General features: G+C 39.8%; 1 protein-coding gene across 1 annotated transcript in view; it reads right to left on the bottom strand.

The window, feature by feature from the left end:
• SLC19A2 (solute carrier family 19 member 2) overlaps window positions 1–20,786 on the bottom strand; it is a 34,253-nt gene that overhangs the window by 9,529 nt on the left and 3,938 nt on the right. The window contains exon 2 of the mRNA XM_007937708.2: window positions 11,584–12,186. Coding sequence (XP_007935899.1) covers window positions 11,584–12,186 — 603 coding nt within the window. The remainder of the gene's footprint in view (window positions 1–11,583; window positions 12,187–20,786) is intronic.

Here is a 20,786-nt window from a genome sequence, read left to right as displayed (position 1 = left end):
CTTTGCTATTCATAAGGTTTTCCCTGGCCAATTCTTTGAGAAGTGGACGGCCTCTTCCTTCTTCCTAGTCTGTCTCAGTCTGTAAGCTGGGCTGATACCTGTGCATCATGTGCATCCTGCTGGGTTTGAAACACCAGTGGCTCAGCCTCAAAACTCACATCAACACGTCTCCACAGTAGGACAAACTGACAGACAAGTTCGTCTCCCTGTTGGAAACCTCTCATACCACCTTTACCTGGGTCCCTGCAGCTGACTCCTCCTCTGTCCGGATTCCTGGGCCTTTTAATCCCCTTTCTTCCACTCTCCTGCCCTGCTGCTTTGGGTGTGCCCGAGTTCCTTCTCCTCACCTGGATCCCTGCAGCTGACTGCTCCTCTGTCTGGGTTCCTGGCTTTTAATCCCCTTTCTCCTGTTCTTCCGTCCTGCTGCTTTGGACGTGCCTGAGTTCCCTTTAATCCCCTTTCTCCCGCTCTCCTGCCCTGCTGTTTTGGGCATGCCTGAGTTCCCTCTCCTCACCTGGATCCCTGTGGCTGACTGCTCCTCTGTCCGGATTCCTGGCTTTTAATCTCCTTTCTCCTGCCTTGCTGCTTTGGGCATGCCTAAGTTCCCTCTCCTCACCTGAATCCCTGCAGCTGACTGCTCCTCTGAGTTCCTGGCTTTTTAATCCCCTTTCTCCCGCTCTCTTGCCCTGCTGCTTTGGGCATGCCTGAGTTCCCTCTCCTCACCTGGATCCCTGCGGCTGACTACTCCTCTGTCCTGGTTACTGGCTTTTAATCCTATCCTAATAGCTGACAAATTCATTGAACAGTAGATATTAAGACAGGAATCTTAGGGAAAAAATAGACCAAAATGTTTCCAGTAGTTCCCTCTGGGTGCTGGGATTATTAGTGATTTTCTTACACCTTTTACATTACTTAGTATTTGTACAATAAAAAGTATCACTATTACAATAAAAAAGTATATTAATAAAGCAACTGTTTGCAGTTGAGCGAACCGAGACATTTCTGAACCATTCACCATCCTAAGAATGTGCCAGAAAGTGAGTAGGGGTTTCCAGACTACCTGTGAGATCACTCTGATTCCAACTGTATCAAAATTCTAATCTGTCAAAGGTCTCTATAGTTCCAGAGCCTTGCTCAAAACATAGAAAATTTTATTTTTGACTAACAGGGAAAGGAAAAACAGAGGAATCCAACAGGACCAAAGGAGAGCCGACCATAAAAGCATATGAAAAAGCCAGGATGTGTGGCAGGAGCTGTGCTACAAACTTGTAACAATGGTAGCAGCCCTACTCACCTGCTCCTGTTGGTTGGAGGCCACATACATATCTTGCATGCCATGAGAATCTCCAGATGTAAAATGATTACATTCCTCTTGCTGCAAGTCCTTTTTCCTTTAAATAGAACCTTTCAGTAGCTATGGTTGGGTGTTTATGAAATCAAAGGAAATGCCAATCTTTTTCCAGCTCAGTGATGCCCAGAGGGAGATTTGTCTATAGTTAAACCAAAGGCTGGGATGAAAATTTTCAAGAGGTTTACTTCCTTTGTTCAGTGCCTTTAAAGAAGGTCACGATCCTGGTATCAACTCCTACTATAATCACTAAACATATTTTCATGATGAAAAGATGACTCCCATTGTTTCCTTGGGAGCTCTGGTGGCGTAGTGCCTAAGGCATTTGACTGCTAACCAGAAGGCTGGCGGTTCAAATCCACCAGCCACTCCTTAGAAGAAAGATGGGGCAATCTATTTCCCTAGTGATATCGCCTCAGAAACCCAAGGAGGGGTGACTATGAGTTCGATCTGACATGACAACAGTGACTTTTTTGTTTGTTTGTTATTTCCTTACCTAATGATATTCCATAGCCTGAAACACAGTAAAAACATAGGGAATCAACTAATGGGAATAAAGTGCATCTGGTTTCAAGGAAGAGAAATAAAAATGTCTCATGAAAGAACTGGTATTTGTGATAATGTTGGGAACTGGTAAGATTCTGAGAGAGAAATAATGAAGAACATTCCAGGAAAAAGGAACAAGGGCAAAAGCATAGAGGAAGGTACTTTTTGAAGTATATATATAAAAAATCAGAAACAGTAAAGCTCTCCCCAAACATAAAAGATTTCCAGGACTCCTCCTGTTCTGGCCTGCAGTACTTATTTTGCTCCAAGAATAGTCTTTTCTTGCTTTAGCTTGGTTATCTTATAAAGCTCTAGTTCATAAGCATGAAAGATGGGGTACTAGCAATCACACATAGACCTTCCTCTGGCTACTCTTTAGGGGAGATGAGACCTATCTGAGGCCCAGGGATATCAAGCTGCAGAAAGAAGGGTATAATCATGCCTAGCCACACTCTCTTCCATCCCAACTCACACACCACTGGCAAAGTTCTAACCAAAGATACTAAGAGGTTACAAAGTCTCTACATGATTCTGGCTTCAGTGTTCAAGGCCAGGCTGGTGGGAATTGAAGAATACTGCCATGACACAAACCTCCTACCAGTCATTTTCACCATCATAGTTTCATTTATTCGGATTCTGAAGGCTATCCTATCAAAAGACAAAATAAACAGCATTACATAATGTTGAGTAAAAGATCCCCAAAAGTTATAAAACTACATGTAGATTATGATTTCATTTACAATAAAACATATATATTATATAGATAGATATAGATATAAATCTGTGTGTATATATGAACAGAGATGGTTGGAAAGTCAATAATTATATAACAGTGATGATCTTTGAGTGATGGTAGTTTAGGTGACTTTTTTTTTTTTTTAACATAGTTTTCTATTACAGTGTAGAGAATTACTTAATATGGCCTTTCTAGCCATTTGTGACTCCTACACAATGACTGGGTAGTACTCTGCAAATAAGGTGTTGTGGCTCGCCAAGGGGACTGGACAATTTGCTAATATTGCAAATAAGGTGCATGGAACTCTAATGAAGGGACTGGTCAGTTTTGTTCCTGGTAGGCTTAAAATGAGTATCCCAAAGGCAAAAAGGGGGACCTCACTACAACCAAGAAGAAGAGATGGGAGTAGAGTTTATCCTTTGGATCCAGGGTTCCTATGCTGGGAACTTCCTAGAACCATGAGACACAGAGCTGTAACACTGGAGACAGTAAGATGGCAAGTAGCAGCAGCAGAGGCAGCAGAACCAGGAAATGGTTCCCAGCCCACAAACAAGAGAGCTGAGTAACTTCTGATAAGAGGCCTGCTGGTGGAGTGGGTGTCTCTGGGCATTTGTTGGAGCTAGGCTAGCTGACCCAGAGCAAGAGAGTACCTTCGGGCCAAGGCTTACTGGTGAAATGGAGTACCCCCAGGCACTTAACAGTTGAGCTAAAAATTTGTTACAGGAGAGAGGCAAGGTCAGGCCTATGGCCAGAGAGGCAAGGGCCAGGGAGGTCTGCCTGTAGGCATAGCTGAGAAAAGGCTGTCCTGATCAACGAACTGTTTACAGAGTCATTTCTGATCCTGAATTGTAACCTGTTACTTTCCTAATAAACTCCATAATTGGGAATATTATCCGTGAGTTCTGTGTGGCCATTACAATGAATTACTGAACCAAGCAGAGAAGTACAGAGTATTGTGAAAGGGATGGCTATCTCAGAATTGGAAAAAAGGCTGGAGAGAGGAGGTACATCCGACCTCTGCCTCATGGGGCTGTTGATCTTGATTCTCTTTCCCCTTCACAAAGTTAGCAGAGGTCAGACACCTCTGTCATGCCATTTATTACATCTATACTTTTTTTTTATAAAGTCAATACAAGTATTTTATTTTTTCCTCTTAAGATGATGTATTTATTAGTATATGAAACAATGATTAATAAGTAAATAAAGGCCATTTTTTTCCCAATAATGTTAAATAATCTCTCAGGACTGAGAACCAGGTAATGTTTCATCATTCTGCCTACTCAGACCATCCCTAAGCAACCTTGGTGTGGTGGTTTCTTCTCTGTACCATTTATCCCAGAGGGGGAAAATCCTTTAAGTAGTATTACTACAGCCTCTTTCTGGGACTCAGGGAGGAGTGTTTGGCTTAATCAAGATAACTCATAGAAAGAATAACTGACACTTGGTGGGGGGGGGGGGGCACAGGCTAAAAGAAAATGCTTCTACTTGATGAATTTTTGCATGCTCATCACCTAGAAGTAAAAATCAAATATTGCTGGTAACACATTGATTTCATGACATTCAGTATCAGCTCAAACTTTGTGAATTTAAACAAATCAGAACAAGACAATAGTCAATAATATCTAAATGAATATCCATTTGTTGTGCTGACTGAATGGCACCTAGTATATTTTCTGCATTCTTTCTCCATACTAAGTCCACTAGTTTTACTAAGCTACTACAAAGTATGTTACCACTGGTAAAACTTAGAAAACATTTGTGATATCTAAAACTTTCAAAGATGCTGGAAGGGTATAAGGAAGAAGAAGAAAAAAAAAAAGATTCTTGGAAGAATAGTACTAAAAGAATCGACCAATGTCCAGAAGCTCTGCTATAAACTGATACATAAAGAGTAAAAAACATTTAGTTTTCTCATCTGGAAAATGGAAATGATAATAATATCTACCTGCATAGGATTATTGAGATGAGATAATGTATGAGTTTACTATAAAAGTGTTCAATAAATTTATTGTTATTGTTGCTATTACATAGTTAAAAGACTCACACTATATATAAAATCATGCCCAATGTAACAGACTTGAGGATTTAAGACAGATCTCTGTAGTAATTAATTGTGTCACAAGGAATTAAGGACTTATCCATCTATTATCTGTCTACTTAGTAAAACAGGACAGCATCTCCTCACTACAGTCAGCGTCTCTGGCAGTAAGCCGTCTGCTGTCTTCTATGCTATTCTCAGGTTTCAAATGCTGAGCTCATAGGAATTATACCTTCTAAAGAAGCATCTAAAGTACTACTATTTACATCCCTAAACTATACCTTATAAATGAACAAAGTTTTGTTCTGTTATAATTCCATTATATCAGAACTCTCAGCTGTTTATACCTGGCATGAATGCTGTATCTAAATCAGTGACCTTCAAACTGAGTTCAAGGAGCACTGAGAGTTTCATATGGGATGCAGAATAGAGCAGGCTCAAGGTAAGATTCTCACACCTTCATTCCTGTTTCAACCAGAAAAGCTCAATTTTTACTTTTTTTAAAAATCACATTGGGCCTCTATTTTCAGATTTTATTTGAAGAAAGGGTTTTCATGCTGCTTTAAAAAGAAAAAAAAAAAAAAGCTTAAAATTAAGCTTATTTAAGATACGGCAGTCTAGTAGAGTGGTTTTTAGAGTCTATTAGATATGGGTTGGAAATTTTGGCTATGCCACTTCCTATGTGTCTTTGGGCAATTTATTTAACCCAAGCCTCAGTTTCTTCATGTGTAACATGGATATAGAGTTGCCTACATCAGAGTTTTAATAAGAATTAAAGGAGATAATGAAGGTATCTGGTACTAGAGTCAAAATAAATGGGAGCTATGATGATGAAGAGGAAGATGTAAAAGGAGCATTTCTACATACATACTATGAGAAAACTCTCCAAATTTTAGTTTCCCCCCCACCCACTACAAAATAGAAAGTAATGTTTACTTCAACAGGCTGTGGGAAGAATTAAACAAGTAGTATTCAGTGTGTAGCAGGTGCTTAACAAATGTTGGATTCTCTTATACTCTATTCTTTCATGCTTCATTTACATAGTCAACAAATAGTTACCGAATGCTCATATGTACATGTTAAGACAACTTTCTAGGTACTTGGAATATAACAGACAAGGTCTTAAACCTTGTAAAATTCACATGTTAGTAAGGAAACAGCCAATAAGCAAACATATAAGAATGTTTATAAGGTGCACTGGACCCAAGCTGTGGCCTTTTTATTAGCCTTATATTTATGCAAAAGCTGGGCAATGAAAAAGGAAGACAAAAGAAATGATGTGTTTCAACTGTGACACTGGCATATAACAGTGAATATACCATGGACTGCCAGAAGAATGAACAAATCAGTCTTTGGAAAATTACAACCTAAGAAGCAAGGATGGAGAGATTTCGACCCACTTACTTTGGATATGTCATCAGCAAAGATCAATTGCTCAAAACAGATAGCATGTTTGGTAAAGCAAAGGGTCAGTGAAAATGGGGTAAACTCTCAATGAGATAAAAAGAAAAAAAAAAAAACTCACTGCTATCGAGCCGGATCCGACTCATAGCGACCCCTTCTTGGGTTTCCGAGGCCATATCACTATGAGAGTAGACTGCCCAACCTTCCTTCTGAGGAGTGGCTGGTGGGTTTGAACCGCCAGCCTTCTGGTTAGCAGTCAAGTCCCTTAGGCACTACACTACCAGAGCTCCCCCTCAATGAGATAGATTGATACAATTGTCACAATAGACTCAAACATACCAATGATCGTGAAAATGGCACAGGATAGGGCATGAGTTGCCCATGTTTTGCCATGAGGTGGAGTTGACAGCAACTAACAACTACCACAAAAATAATTCTATGAAGACAATTATCAGGGTAATGGGCTACCATTGTGTTATAGGGAAGTAACAACTGTGGAGTGAGAAGCAAGCTGAGATATGAATTCACATAAAGGAGCCAACCATGAGAAAATTAGAACGGCAGCCTTGACTAAGGGGTCCTCTTAATTCAAGTTCTGAAGCAGGAATAAGCTTGAGGTATTTTAGGCCAGCACTTTGCAGAGCACATTAGTAGAAGATACAGACCAAAAAACTGGCACAGGGCCAGATTGCACATGATCTCACAGACTATGATGAGAATTTTGGATTTTCTCCTAAATAAAATAGGAAAATAAAGGGGGAGGGATAAATAGGGCTAATACCTAAACTGGGACAATATTCAAGGCTGATGGTTGCAATTAAATCACTTCTATGTAACAATGACATTAATTATGCATTCTTATGTTTATGGGAGGCTAAGAATCCTAGCGTAGAGCAAACAGTTAAGTACTTGACTACTATTTGAAAGGCTGGCAGTTCAAATCCACCCAGAGGTACCTCGGAAGACAGGCCTGGAATTCTGCTTCTAAACAGCTTTGGAAGCTCTATGGGGCAGTTCTACTCTGCACATAAGGTGTCACCATGAGTCAGAATCCACTTGATGGCAACTAACAATAAAAAAGCAGGACAGGAGAAACTGTTGTACCTGGGAAGCAGAAGAGAGACAGTGTCTTCACACCAATTAGCTCAATAAACTCAGAATTCAAGGGTTAAGGAAAATTTAGTGATCATCTGATTTAACACTCTCTACATTGAAGAGCAGACTGATTCAGTTTAAGACAGAGAATTAGTGATAGGATTAATGTTAGATATGGTGATATCTTCCATAAAGTCCAGAAGACCAATGCAAAAAAAAAAAAAAAAATGCAACAACTGCCGTTGAGTTGAATCCAACTCACAGCAACTCCTCCTTGGGTTTCCGAGGCAGTATCACTACGGAAGTAGATTGTCCAACCTTCCTTCTGAGGAGTGGCTGGTGGGTTTGAACCTCCAGCCTTCTGGTTAGCAGTCAAGTGTGTTAGGCACTGTGCCACCAGAAAAGGGTAACTAACTCAAAGGGAAAAAGAAAAATTATTTACAGCCTCCCAAATAAATAACTATCTATAGTGAAGGCATAAAGCTGTTTTTGGTTATTCATGTTTTATAATGATAATAATAATACTAACAATCATCGTTATGCTCAATTGAAAGCTTTATATTGCCTCACTTAGTACTTAAAATAACTCCCAAGGAGTAGATAGTATAGTCTCTATTACATGAATAGAATTCAAACACACATATACACAAAGATTGCTTGCTAATAGTAAAAGGTGTCAGTCTACAATGAAAAGTATTTCCATTTTAACAGATATCATTTATTAATTATATGCTAGGCCCTGTGCCAAAGAAGTACTTTAATTTACATCATTTCTAACAGAGTAACAATTCAAAACAAATTAGATCCAGCAACATGCCAAACACATAATGACTTCATTTCCGTGTTTGGGGAAAAAAATCATTGGTTTTGGTGGTTCTGCTTCCTGCAATAGCAACTCCCCTAGTCCCAAAGCAATAGGCTCTCTCTAAAAAAAGTCACATATACTTTTAGCAACTTGTGGACTATGGCTATTACTTTGACTCCTCCTACTTCATTTTTTCCTTGTTATAAAATCAAGATAATACTACTCACCTACCTACCTACTTTACTTTACCATAATTACCACAATTATAATTTTTATGGGCTTCAGCTTAAAATCACCCCATGAGCCCCAATATCCATGTACTGACTTTTTTTCAAGCTTGCAAAAAATAAAAATAAAAATACTAAACAGCAGCATTTTAGGGCCAGTTAGCTGCCAAGTAGTTCTGCTTGCCTGCTATGGTGACAGCAGCACAGCCAAGGACGATTTTGACCACACTGCAGCTATTATGACAATCCTGACAATGCTGCCATCCTAGTAAGACTATATGGAGCAAAACATAAAGACAAGTCAATTTCATATAATCTGACTAATCTCTGAGCTCAATAGCCTTATATCCAAAAGAAAAGAGCTGCTGAGATCTAAAGTTCCTTCAAACTTTAAGATGCCATAACCAGTGGTGAGAACCACTTCTAACACTAAAATTTTACAATTCTTCAGTATGTTAAATACTAATACTCCACATATATATAAATAATACATTTCAAGTTGGTCTAGGACAAAGCTTTGTAAACTATAGGTCACAATATAGCTTTGTTAGGAAGTAATAAAATCAATTTAATAGATAATAACGAGCATTCAAAAAAAATAAACAAATAGATCAAAATAAAGTATTGTGTTGTAAAACTTTTGTTTCAGTTACATATAAAATTTACACACACCTATTTACATCCTGAGGAGCCTTGATTGCACATTGGTTAAAACACCCTATTACTAACCAAAAGGTCAGCATTTCAAACCTACCAGCTGTTCCGTAGGAGAAAGATATGGCAGTTTGCTTCTATAAAGATTTACAGCCTTAGAAATCTTATAGGGTAGTTCCATCCTTTCCTATAGGGTTACTATGAATTGGAATCAACTCAATAGCAGTGGGTTTGGTGGGTATACAGATATTAGTTGCTTTGTAAAACATATTTTGTACTATGTTGTTGTTGTTAGGTGCCATCAAGTCATCTTCGACTCATAGTGACCCTATGCACAGCAGAACGAAACACCAGCCAGTGCCACGCCAGCTCCGCAATCCCTGCTAGACTGGAGCCCATCACTGCAGCCACTGTGTCAATCCATCTCGTAGAGGGCCTTCCCCTCTTTCTTCGATCCTTCACCTTACCAAGCATGACATCCTTCTCCATGGAATGGTCCCTACCAATAACATGACCAAAGTAGGTGAGACGAAGTCTAGCCATTCTTGCTTCCAAGGAGCTTTCCTCCAGGACAGATTTGTTAGTTCTTTTACTTTTGTACTATAGGTCATGTTCAAAAAGCCTGAAAAGCACTGGTCTATGAAAGTCTTTAGAGCTATTGACAAGATGTTAACAGTTAAAATATATAAATGTACAGATATTTATGGAAGCTCTGGTGTCATAGTGCCTAAGGCACTTGACTGCTAACCAGAAGGATGGCGGTTCAAACCCACCAGCCACTCCTCGGAAGGAAGATGGGGCAATCTACTTCCATAGAGATACCACTTCAGAAACCCAAGGAGTGGTCACTATGAGTCAGATTTGACTTGATGGCAGTGAGTTTGGTGTTTTTTTTAAAAATAATATTTATACATATATGTGTACAAATACATGTGTGTATCTATATTTGTTAGGTAAAGCCATTATAACACATTTGAAACAGATCCAAAAGGGTCCTGATTTTTCTTTTTTCTGTTACATGAGATCTATTAAATGATCATACTTCCCCTTCCCTACCCTATCAACTCTCTGTTGACTTTCCAACATCACCTGACAAAATATGAAAGCATCAGCATTTCATTGCTCACTGATCCTTGATCATTTTGACCAAAGTACCCTCAGGTGCCTGGTAATCAAGGTGCTTTCATGATGAGGCTCATCCCGGTTCTAGCGATGGATCTTCGGGATGATAACTTAAATTTTAAGTAATAACCAGAGGTGAAGATTGTGGACAGTCAAAAGAGCTAATTTTCAATGAGGACATTAAATGCCAAGTTCAAACATTTTGGGTTAACTCCAGTGTGAGTCAAAGACTGTATTCATGGTTGTTCTTTAGTCTCACCCAACCTACAAAGCTTACGGAGCTTTATGTCTGATTGACCTTGCCTCAAAGCTGGAATGTTAATAGGCTTATTTCCAAACATGTCCCAGGAAAGCTGATACTACTTCAGCATGGTTGGAATGAACCTTGCTGCTCACAGCTTATAATCTCATAGGAAAAAAACTTCTATTAAAAAAGGTAGATGGCTGGAGGAGACAAAATTAACCTTCCTCACTAGATAGAATAGATGGATAAATTATGATGATACCACATCCCACTCTTCCAAAAAACAACTTTATAGCCACACCTTTAATATTTATTCCATCATTATCTTAAACTTTTCTCTTGTGATTCTCTTCTTCTGTATTATTCATTACCACTTCTGCACAGAGTCATTTCAAAATAGCTATCAGAAATCACTTCCAGCACAGAAGAAGAAAATAATTTCCTATCCTTAAATACTTTGGGCTTCAATTCTAAAAACATTAAGTAGATATTGATTATTTATTGGAATCATTTCACCTATTCATTTAGCAAAAAATATTTGAGTGCTTTCTTTATATACCAAGTGTGATAGTTGGAGCTGTGTGTCAACTTGGTTGGACCACAATTCTGTGTGCTTTAAGCAGTTGTGATGTGGGTTGTTCCCACAATGGGATCAGATGTATATGTTTTGAGCTGCCAATCCATTGAAAGGGAGGTATGGTCTGCTTCCAATATATTCATGGACATCCTGGGAAAAGAGATACTCTTCTTTGGATCGGGAGCCTATTGTGCTGCCTACAACTGTCCATGAGTAAACAATCCGCCATTCGGCCTGGAGATCCTGGATTCATCATTCGTTGGAGTCAACAGCCAGTATACTGCCTGCCAACCTTGAGCTCATCAGCCCCTGCAGCTGTGTGAGTCAGGAAAAGCCTCCAGCTTGACGTTTGATCCAAGAACTTGGGACTTGCCAGCTTCTATAAGTGTGTGAGCCATTTTCTGAAGATAAATTTCTCTTTCTCTATATGTATATATAAGCTTTACTGGTTTTGCTTCTCTAGAGAACCCAGCCTAATACACCAAACACCAGTGATTATAAAGAGGAAGAAGACAAAAGCTTGTCATCCAAGAACTCTCTGTTATGAGCAATATATTGTTTTGCTAGTTTAACTTTGGAGGTCACTCATTTCAGGAGAACATATATTTGATATCACAAAGATAAAACAACCATGTCTTGAATGAATCAATCAATCAACTCAGGATAGAACCTTAATCCAAACGGATACAAGGTCTACCAAGAGGGACCTTCCTGACTACTTTTCTACTATTGGTCCAGTCCCCAGAGTAAAAACCAAGTATTGACCCAAGACTTAAGTTGAACTTACCAGTTCCTCTGGGGGAGGCTCCTCCATATTTAGGGGGATTTTTGACTCAATGTCTTCCCACCCAGGAAGGTGGTTAGCAGCTGTGGTGTCAGTAACAATGCCACCATTTTGTACTTTGATGCCATTCACTGCCTGGCAAGTGGATGGCACATGGTGAAAGAAAAGGCTCTTCTGTGGCATGGGCAGAAACCAGGCCACAGCAAAAGCCACAGAAACACAGGTAAGAGAGATGACATTCAGGCTGAACAGGGACCAGCCCACCACTGAGACAAGGATTTGCCCCAGGATGGAGCCCACTGTGAAGCCCACCAAGGTTGCACTTCTACAGTAACTTGTGACTTTCTGGTACATGCCCAGGTCTACCACACTGTAGATATAAGAGTAATAGGCAATTTCAGTAGCTGTGGCAATGCCATAGAAGAATTCCAAGAACTGAATGGCCAACAGTCCCTGGGCATAAAGCAGCATGAACCACGTAACAATAAGGCTGAATCCCTGCAGCAGAACAACAGGTTTGTAACGGAGGTAGTCTGTGGCAAGGAACACAGGAAACAGTAGCACCAGATAAGAGTAAGTCCATACTGGATAAATTTCATTGAAGACCTGGTAGAAAGAGAACAATAAAAAAGTCATTAGTGACATCAAATAGAATATTCATAACCATTTATTTTTATAAAACAACCTACCATTATTTAAAATGCTTCATCCTTAACAATCAAAGAACCCTCGACAACAGGAACAGCAGTTCTAAGGATTACTAGCAACATCCTTCTCCACACCCACTGCCATCATCCTTAATAAAATCCTTCCCATTCACCAAGGCCTAGTTCAAGGACATCCTCATCAAGGAAGACTTCGCTGGACCTGACAGTATTTGTATTACAACATTCACAGCTCTCTACTGATATTTCTTCTCACAGAACTTGTTCTCAACTCTGGCTGCACATCTCCCATGGTGCTTTTAAGTAACACAGATGCATTTTTTAAAAAACTTCCCACAAAATTTGAATATGAGGCAGGGTTGAGGACCCATGCCTTATAGATTCTTTAAGGGTGGATACCACATACATTACATACGACCTATCTGCCAGAATACTTTTTGGAAGATATTAGGTTTGAAAAAGATCTGGTGGTGTAGTGGTTAAAGCATTTGGCTGCTTAACCAAAAGGTGGGTGTTTCCAACTCACCAGTCACTCCATGGTAGAAAGACAAGGAAGTCTGCTTCTGTAAAGATTTACAATGTTGGAAACAGTTTGGGGCAGTTCTATTCTTGGGGCAGTTCCACTCTGCCCTATAGGGTCATTATTTGTCGGAATTGACTCAATGACAGGAGGTTGGACTCAATAAATGTTTTGGAAATTGAATCATCATCAATTAATTCTTAGTTCTAGCCACAGGTTATGGAGCTTGGGCCTACTGTCTGATTATAATTCTCTGATTTTAATTTTTGTTTCTTTTGGGGTAAAGGAATAGGTAAAGAGGGTAGTAAATCTCTCCTAAAATCTTGACAGGATAACTATCTTTGGATTATAGGCAATTTGTACATCCCTTTTGCTTTCCGTAATATTAAAAAAATAACAAGAGAAGTTTTTGATGTTTTTTGCATGAATATTTTCTGACTGAATATAGTAGAAATAATCTTTAAAATATTATTTTAAACCAGAAAGATTTAAACTGGAATTTCACTTCTATTATCTGCTAGCTGTGGCAAGTTTCTTTTAGTTGCCCTTAAGCTCAATCTCCATCAGTGAAGGAGGGATATGATTTACCTCACAGGGTTGTTTGTTTAAAGGATTAAATAACAGAATGCATGTAAATAACTTACCATACTTTATTTATTTATAAGTCTGAAGACTAGAGAATGGAAGCTGAAACATAAACTACCTGAGGCAATGTGAAGGAACTAAAAGCAAAAATAAAGGTGGCAGGGGTTGGGGGGCAGATGGATTCTCTTTATTTTATTCTACATAGGAGATTTACATAGGACATTTACATTCCATGAGAGATCACTTAAGGCAAATGTCCTTCTAACACAATTATCATCATTATAACAGAAAAGCTCTACTGATGTGCTTACGACCCTTGGTGGTGCAATAGTTAAGCACTGGGCTGCAAACTGAAAGGCTGGTAATTCAAATCCACCCACTGGTTCCACAGGAGAAAGACCTGGTCATCGGCTCCCATAAAGATTATAGCCTAGAAAACCCTATGGGGCAGTTCTACTCTTACATAGGGTCACTATGAGTAGAAAACTGACAACCACAGCACCTAACAACAACACTGGTGTGCTACATACAGTGCTAAGCACTTTACCTGAATTATCTCATTTAATCCAAACAATAGCTGTCTGAAGTAAATGTTCATTTTTATCATCTCTATTTTACAACTGAGGAAACAAGGCCTTAAAGAATGGTTAATTAAGCTGTTCAAAGTTATTGCATCTAGTAATTGGCAGAGGAAGGATCTGAACTCAGATATTATGACTCCACCACACTAAATGCCTCCCTTCTTGTCACAGAAAAATTTATTGATCATTACTATGTTCCATGGTCATTTTTAATGCCTGCCACAGTTTTTTCAATTTTCACTGCGGTCCTTCTATAGGGTACATTTCCTAGTTGGCACAGAAAGAACACAATTGGCATTTCTCAAGCTGAAAGAACTGAAGAAAAAAATCCAAGTCTTGAGTTGCAATGTTGAAGGATTCTACGGGCAAAATATTGAACAATGCAGGAAGACAGAAGGAATATACAGAGTCACTATACCAAAAAGAATTGCTCTACGCTTAACCATTTCAGGAGGCAGCATATTATCAAGAAGCATTGTTACAGAAGGAAGAAGCCTAAGCTGCACTGAGGAAATGGCAAGAAACAAGGCTCCAGGAACTGAGGGAACACTCACTGAGATGTTTCAACAAACAAATGCTACAGAGGAGGAGTTTACACATTTACACCAAGAAATCTGGAAGATAGCTACCTGGCCAACCAAATGGAAGAGATCCTTATTTGTGCCCATTCCAAAGAAAGAGGATCCAACAGAATGTAGAAATTATCACACAGTATCATTAATATCACACACAAGTAAAATTTTCCTGAAGATAACTCAAAGAAACTGCAGCAGTATATTGACAGGGAAACACCAGAAATTCAAGCCAGATTCAGAAGGGAAGAAGGAATGAAAGATATCATTGCTGATGTCAGATGGATCTTGGATGAAAGCAAAGAATACCAGAATGATGTTTACCTGCGTTTTACTGATTATGCAAAGGCATTCAACTGTGTGGATCATAACAAAGTATGGATAATGATGAAAGAATGGGAATTCCAGAATATTTAATTGTGCTCATGAGGAACCTGTACATTGACCCAGCAACAGTCATTCAAACAGAACAAGGGGATACTGCATGGTTTAAAATCAGGAAAAGTGTACATCAGGGTTATCCTTTCACCATACTTAGTCAATTTGTATGCTGAGCAAATAATATGAGAAGTTGGACTATATGAAGAAGAATGTGGCATCCAGATTGGAGGAAGACTCATTAGCAACCTGCGACATGCAAATAACACAACCTTGCTTGCTCAAAGTGAAGATGACTTGAAACACTTACTGATGATGAATAAAGACTACAATCTGCAGTATGGATATGCAAAAATGGCAAGGAGGCCACATGTTCTGACCTCCTCTAATCCCACAAGTGGAAGACAGGATTACCAGCAGTAACCCAAGGCCTATCACTGCAAGGCCAGACATGCTGCCTCCCTCCAGCCCGTTCACCAACTGTTCCTCCCAAAGCACCCACCACCTCTCTCCTGGGTTCAATAATTCGCTGCAGTGGCCACACAGAACTCACAGGTTATAGGATTTATTAGGGAAGCACCAGGCTACAACTCAAGTTCAGGAAAAATGCTCAGTCTCTCTCCCAGCCCACCGTCCCTCAGCCAACAGTCTCTCACAGTCTCTTTCCCAAAAGTGCTGGTCCCTCGGTGTCTCACTCAGCAATGTATGTCTCTTGTGTCTCATTCCCAGCAACTCGTGTCTCAGGAGCCAGCGTCTCTTTCAGCAGCACATCTTCCTCAATCAGCAGTCAGAGAGAGTTCTGCCTCTAGGAGGCCTCCTTTTGAGCCTGGCAGGGTGGTCAAACTAGCCAATCATAGCATCAGAACTCTAAGCACCTGAGAGAGAGTGGACACCTCCCAGAACATTGTTTTGTGCCACGCCCAACAGAAATACTTCAGGTGGACAACTTCAGCAATCAGGAGCTCCTCAGTTGCTCATAGAAAATCCCACCTTGGAGTTTACAAAGACTTATGGATAGAAAAGCCACACTAAGTAATTTACTACACCGCAGGATAACATCTCAACATAAAGAAAATGAAAATCCTCACAAATGGACCAATAAGCAGCATCACAATAAATGGAGAAAAGACTTAAGTTGTCAAAGATTTCATTTTACTTGGACCACAATCAACACCCATGGAAGCAACAGTCAGGAGTTCAAACGAGGTATTGCATTGGGCAAGTGTGAAAGAGCAAACATATCACTTTGAAGACTAAGGTGGGCCTGACCCAAGTCATGGTATTTTCAAACACCTCATATGCATGTAGGAACTCTGATAGGTAGTGCCTAAGGCACCTGACTATTAATCAGAAGGCTGGCTGTTCAAACCCACCAGCCGCTCCTCGAAAGGAAGGTTGGGCAATCTACTTCTGTAGTGATATTGCCTCGGAAACCCAAGGAGGGGTTGCTATGAGTCGGGTCCGACTTGATGGCACACAACAACAACAACAACATAGCATGTGAAAGCTGGACAATGAATAAGGAAGAGCCAAGAAGAACTGATGCAATTGAATTGAGGTGTTTGTGAGGAATTTTGAAAATATCATGGACTACCTGAAGAACGAACAAATATGTCTCAGAAGATGTATAGCCAGAATGCTCCTTGGAGGGAGACTGGCCAGACTTGATCTCATGTTGTCCTGGTTACCTAGTACCCTTGGACAGGAATATACCACAAATGCAATGGCTTGAACAAATAAGAGTGTATTCTCTTACAATTTTGGAGGCTTTAAGTCCAAGTTCAAAATGCCAGGCTCCAGGGGCTGGGTGAAAGCCCCTCAGCCTTGGGCTTCAGCTCTGCCTCTTGCTCCCGGCCCAGTGAAACTGGAGGCTTTTCTTCACTCAGATAGCTGCTGGATGCTGATGCTGACAAGCCCAAGGTGACAAGTAAAAAGGCACAGTCTCAATGTTACCAAACAACATGACAGGCCACTAATTCAACTCCAGATGAAGTCCCGGGATCGGCAAGACATGGCAGGCTGTTAAACAACAACTTGGCTACATTTAGGGTTTAAGTGTGCCAGAAGGCTAGAGATCATTCCCAAAGTTGCTTCTTATATACAGGAAACAGACTACATCCCTAAAGCAGTTACTTAGCTGCTTGTGTAGATCCCACCATGGAGATGATTGCCAGTCTCATCATGGGTGGCTGCCCAGCCACTCAACCAAGCCCAGCCAAGTTGACACACAACCTTAACCACCACACATGTACTTTGGTCATGTTGTCAGAAGAGACCAGTCCCTAAAGAAGGATATCATGAAGGAGAGGGTCAGTGAAAAGGGGGAGACTGTCAATGAGACAGACTGACACAGTGTCTGATGCAAAAATGGGCTCAAGCATAGCAATGATTGTGAAGATAGGGCAAGACCAGGCAGTGTTTCATTCTGCTGTACAAAGGGTCGCTATGAGTTGGAACCCACCTGGTAGCACCTAATTATAATAACACCATCAATCAGTTCAAATCTACCCAGTGGAACTGCAGAAGAAAGGACTGACAATATACTTCTGAAAGATTACAGCCAAGAAAACTCCATGGAGCTGTATTCTATTCTATAACAAATGGTATCACCATGAGTCAGAATCGACTTGATTGTAACATTTTTTTTTCTTTTTATGACGAGATAAAGGAGATACAGTCTCCAGAGCTTAGCTGTATGATATCCCCTCTCTTTCAATGCTCCAGACCAGAAAATGCTTCTTTCATAGATACCTTGAATCCTGAAAGGAAACTTCCTACAGGTAATATAGTGACATTATAGGAAAGAATAGAACTGCCCCACTGGGTTTCCAAGACTTTAATCTTTACAGAAGCAGACTGCCACATCTCTCTTCCACGGAGTAATTAGTGGGTTTGAACTGCTGAACCTTTGGTTAGCAGTCAAACTCTATAATCACTGTATCAACAGTGTCCTTGTACAAATTACAGACTCTTATTAATTGTCCAAACTATAATTTCTCATCACAGGTAAAATCTACAATATGAGTAAAAGGAATTGATTTTATTCTAACCAAAATACTTTTCACAACTCTTTGGATCAGAGCTTATTTATTCTTTCTTCTGAGATACAAAATGTCAGTGCAAAATATATGTTCATTTTCAACCACTTGTTCAATTTAGAATTTATTGTAGAACTGAGTGTCACTCATACTATGCACTTACTTGAAGAACACTACTCTGAAGCTGTATGTTGTTGTTGTTATGTGCCATCGAGTTGGCCTGACTCGTAGCGACCCCTCCTTGGGTTTCCGAGGCAGTATCACTACGGAAGTAGATTGCCCTATCTTCCTTCTGGGAAGTGGCTGGTGGGTTTGAACTGCCAGCCTTCTGGTTAGCAGTCAAGTGCCTTAGGCACTATGCTACCAGAGCTCCTGAAGCTGTATGGAAAAGGAAAAATAAAAAGAAGCCTGAGCAGTCCAGAAGTTCCGAGCATAGCAAAGACTACATACACACACAGTGTTACAAAAAAAAAAAAAAAAAGGAAATATGGAGTTGCTTCTTTGACATGGATCTTGAGGATGAGAAAGAGGCTAATAGAAAAATAAAAACAGGTATATATGTTAAGATTAAGGAACTCTGGTGGTATAGTGCCTAAGGCATTTGAATGCTAACCAGAAGGTTGGTGGTTCAAACCCACCAGCTGCTCCACAGAAAGAAGATGGGGCAATCTACTTCCATAGAGATTTACCACCTTGGAAACCCAATAGGGGTTGCTATGAGTCGGAATCGACTCGAAAGTAGTGACTTTGGTTTGGTTTATGTATGTTAAGATTAGTGCAAGTGGGAATTCTGGTAAGATGGCTGAATAGGCAGAAAGACTGCACAGACCCTCTTCAACAAAGAAAAGGAGAACCAATTAACACAGATACAGAATATAATCCTGGATCTCTGAGCCTTGAAGGGAGGGATATAGAAGTGGACTAAACTCCAACTAGCAGAAGAATTTGCATGAAAACACCAAAAAAGGAGACATAAGGAGCTGTGGTCTGGCAGCTATTCTGATGGCAAAGACAGTTTGAATACTGCCGGTGCTAGGACCTAAGAATTAACATCCATTCCTGATCAAAACTCTCAATAAAATAGGAACAGAAGGGACATTCCTCAGCATAATAAAGGGCATCTATACAAAACCAACAGCCAACATTATACTCAATGGAGAGAGACTAAAACCATTCCTCTTGCAAACAGGAACCAGACAAGAATGCCCTTTATCACCACTTCGATTCAACACTGTACTGGAAGTCCTAGCCAGGGCCTAAGGCAAGAAAAGGAAATCAAAGGCATCCAAATTGGTAAGGAAGATGTCAAACTATCCCTTTTTGCTGATGATATCCTACATCTAGAAAACCCAATAGACTCAATCAAAAATCTACTGGAACTAATTGAGAGATTTAGCATTGTGGCAGGATATAATATCAACATCCAAAATTTAGTTGGATTCCTCTACACCAGCAAAGAGATTGTTGAAAAAGAAATAAGGAAATCAATACCATTTACAACAGCTACCAAAAAAATAAAATACTTGGGAATAAATCTTACCAGGGACACAAATGACCTCTACAAAGAAAACCATAAAAAACTACTTCAAGAAACCATACGAGATCTACATAAATGGAAGAACATCCCAGGCCCATGGATAGGAAGATTGAACATTGTGAAAATGTTAATTCTACCCAAAGCAATCTATACATTCAATGCAATCCCAATCTAGATCCCATCAACATTTTTTAAGGATATGGAAAAACCAACCACTAACTTTATATGAAAAGGAAAGAGACCCTGGATAAGCAAAGCACTATGAAGGAAGGTCGGGCAATCCTACTTCCATAGTGATACTGCCTCAGAAACCCAAGGAGGGGTCGCTATGAGTCGGGGCCGACTTGATGGCAAATAACAACAACAACAACAACATTGAAGAAGAACAACAAAGTAGGAGATCTCACAAAGCTGTATCTCAAAACCTACTATACAGCCTATTAACAGGGAACACTGTTAGAGAGAGAGAAGTATCGATTTGGGTGAACACAAGGGCAATGTACCAAATGCAAGTGATCAACAAGGTGGCAATGAGGAAGAGGAAGACATAGAGAGGCACATGGGAGGTACAGACAACAAAGATGAAACCTTTTGCATATACATTGCATTTTGACACTAGTCAAAATTGCCTGGTATTGGTATAATGACAGACACATAGATCAATGGAATAGAATTGAGAACCCAGAAATAGATCATCGAGCTATGGTCAGCTGATCTTTGACAAAAGGCCTAAGTCCATTAAACGGGGAAGAGAATGTTTGTTTTTTAATAAATGGTACTGGCAAAACTGGATATCCATTAGCAGAAAAATGAAACAAGATCTATACCTCACACCATACATAAAAACTAACTCCAGATGGATCAAAAACTTAAATGTGAAACCTAAAACTGTAAAGTTCCTCAAGGAAAAACTAGGGGCAAATTTAGGGGCCCTAACACATGGCATAAATAGACTATCAAGCATAACTCAAAATGCACAAACAGTAGAAGAGAAACTAGATAAATGGGACCTTCTCAAAATTAAATTTTTATGTGCTTCCAAAGACTTCTCCAAGAGTCAAAAGAGAACCTACAGATTAGGAAAAAATATTTGGCAATGATATATCTGACAAGGGACTTATCTCTAGAATTTATAGAAAACTCCAACACCTCAATAACAAACAGACAAATAATCCAATTGAAAAATGGGCAGAAGATAGGAATAGACACTTCACTAAGAAGGATATTCAGGTGGCCAACAAACATATGAAGAAATGCTCATGATCATTAGCCATTTGTTGTTGTTGTTGTTATGCACGGTTGAGCCGGCCCTGACTCATAGCGACCCCTC

This window comes from Orycteropus afer, unplaced genomic scaffold (genome assembly GCF_000298275.1).
Source record: "Orycteropus afer afer isolate SDZICR_OR568_19922 unplaced genomic scaffold, OryAfe1.0 scaffold00044, whole genome shotgun sequence".
Classification (NCBI taxonomy): domain Eukaryota; kingdom Metazoa; phylum Chordata; class Mammalia; order Tubulidentata; family Orycteropodidae; genus Orycteropus; species Orycteropus afer.
The sequence above is the reverse complement of the archived record's forward strand: the minus strand, read 5'-3'. Positions and strand labels throughout refer to the sequence as shown.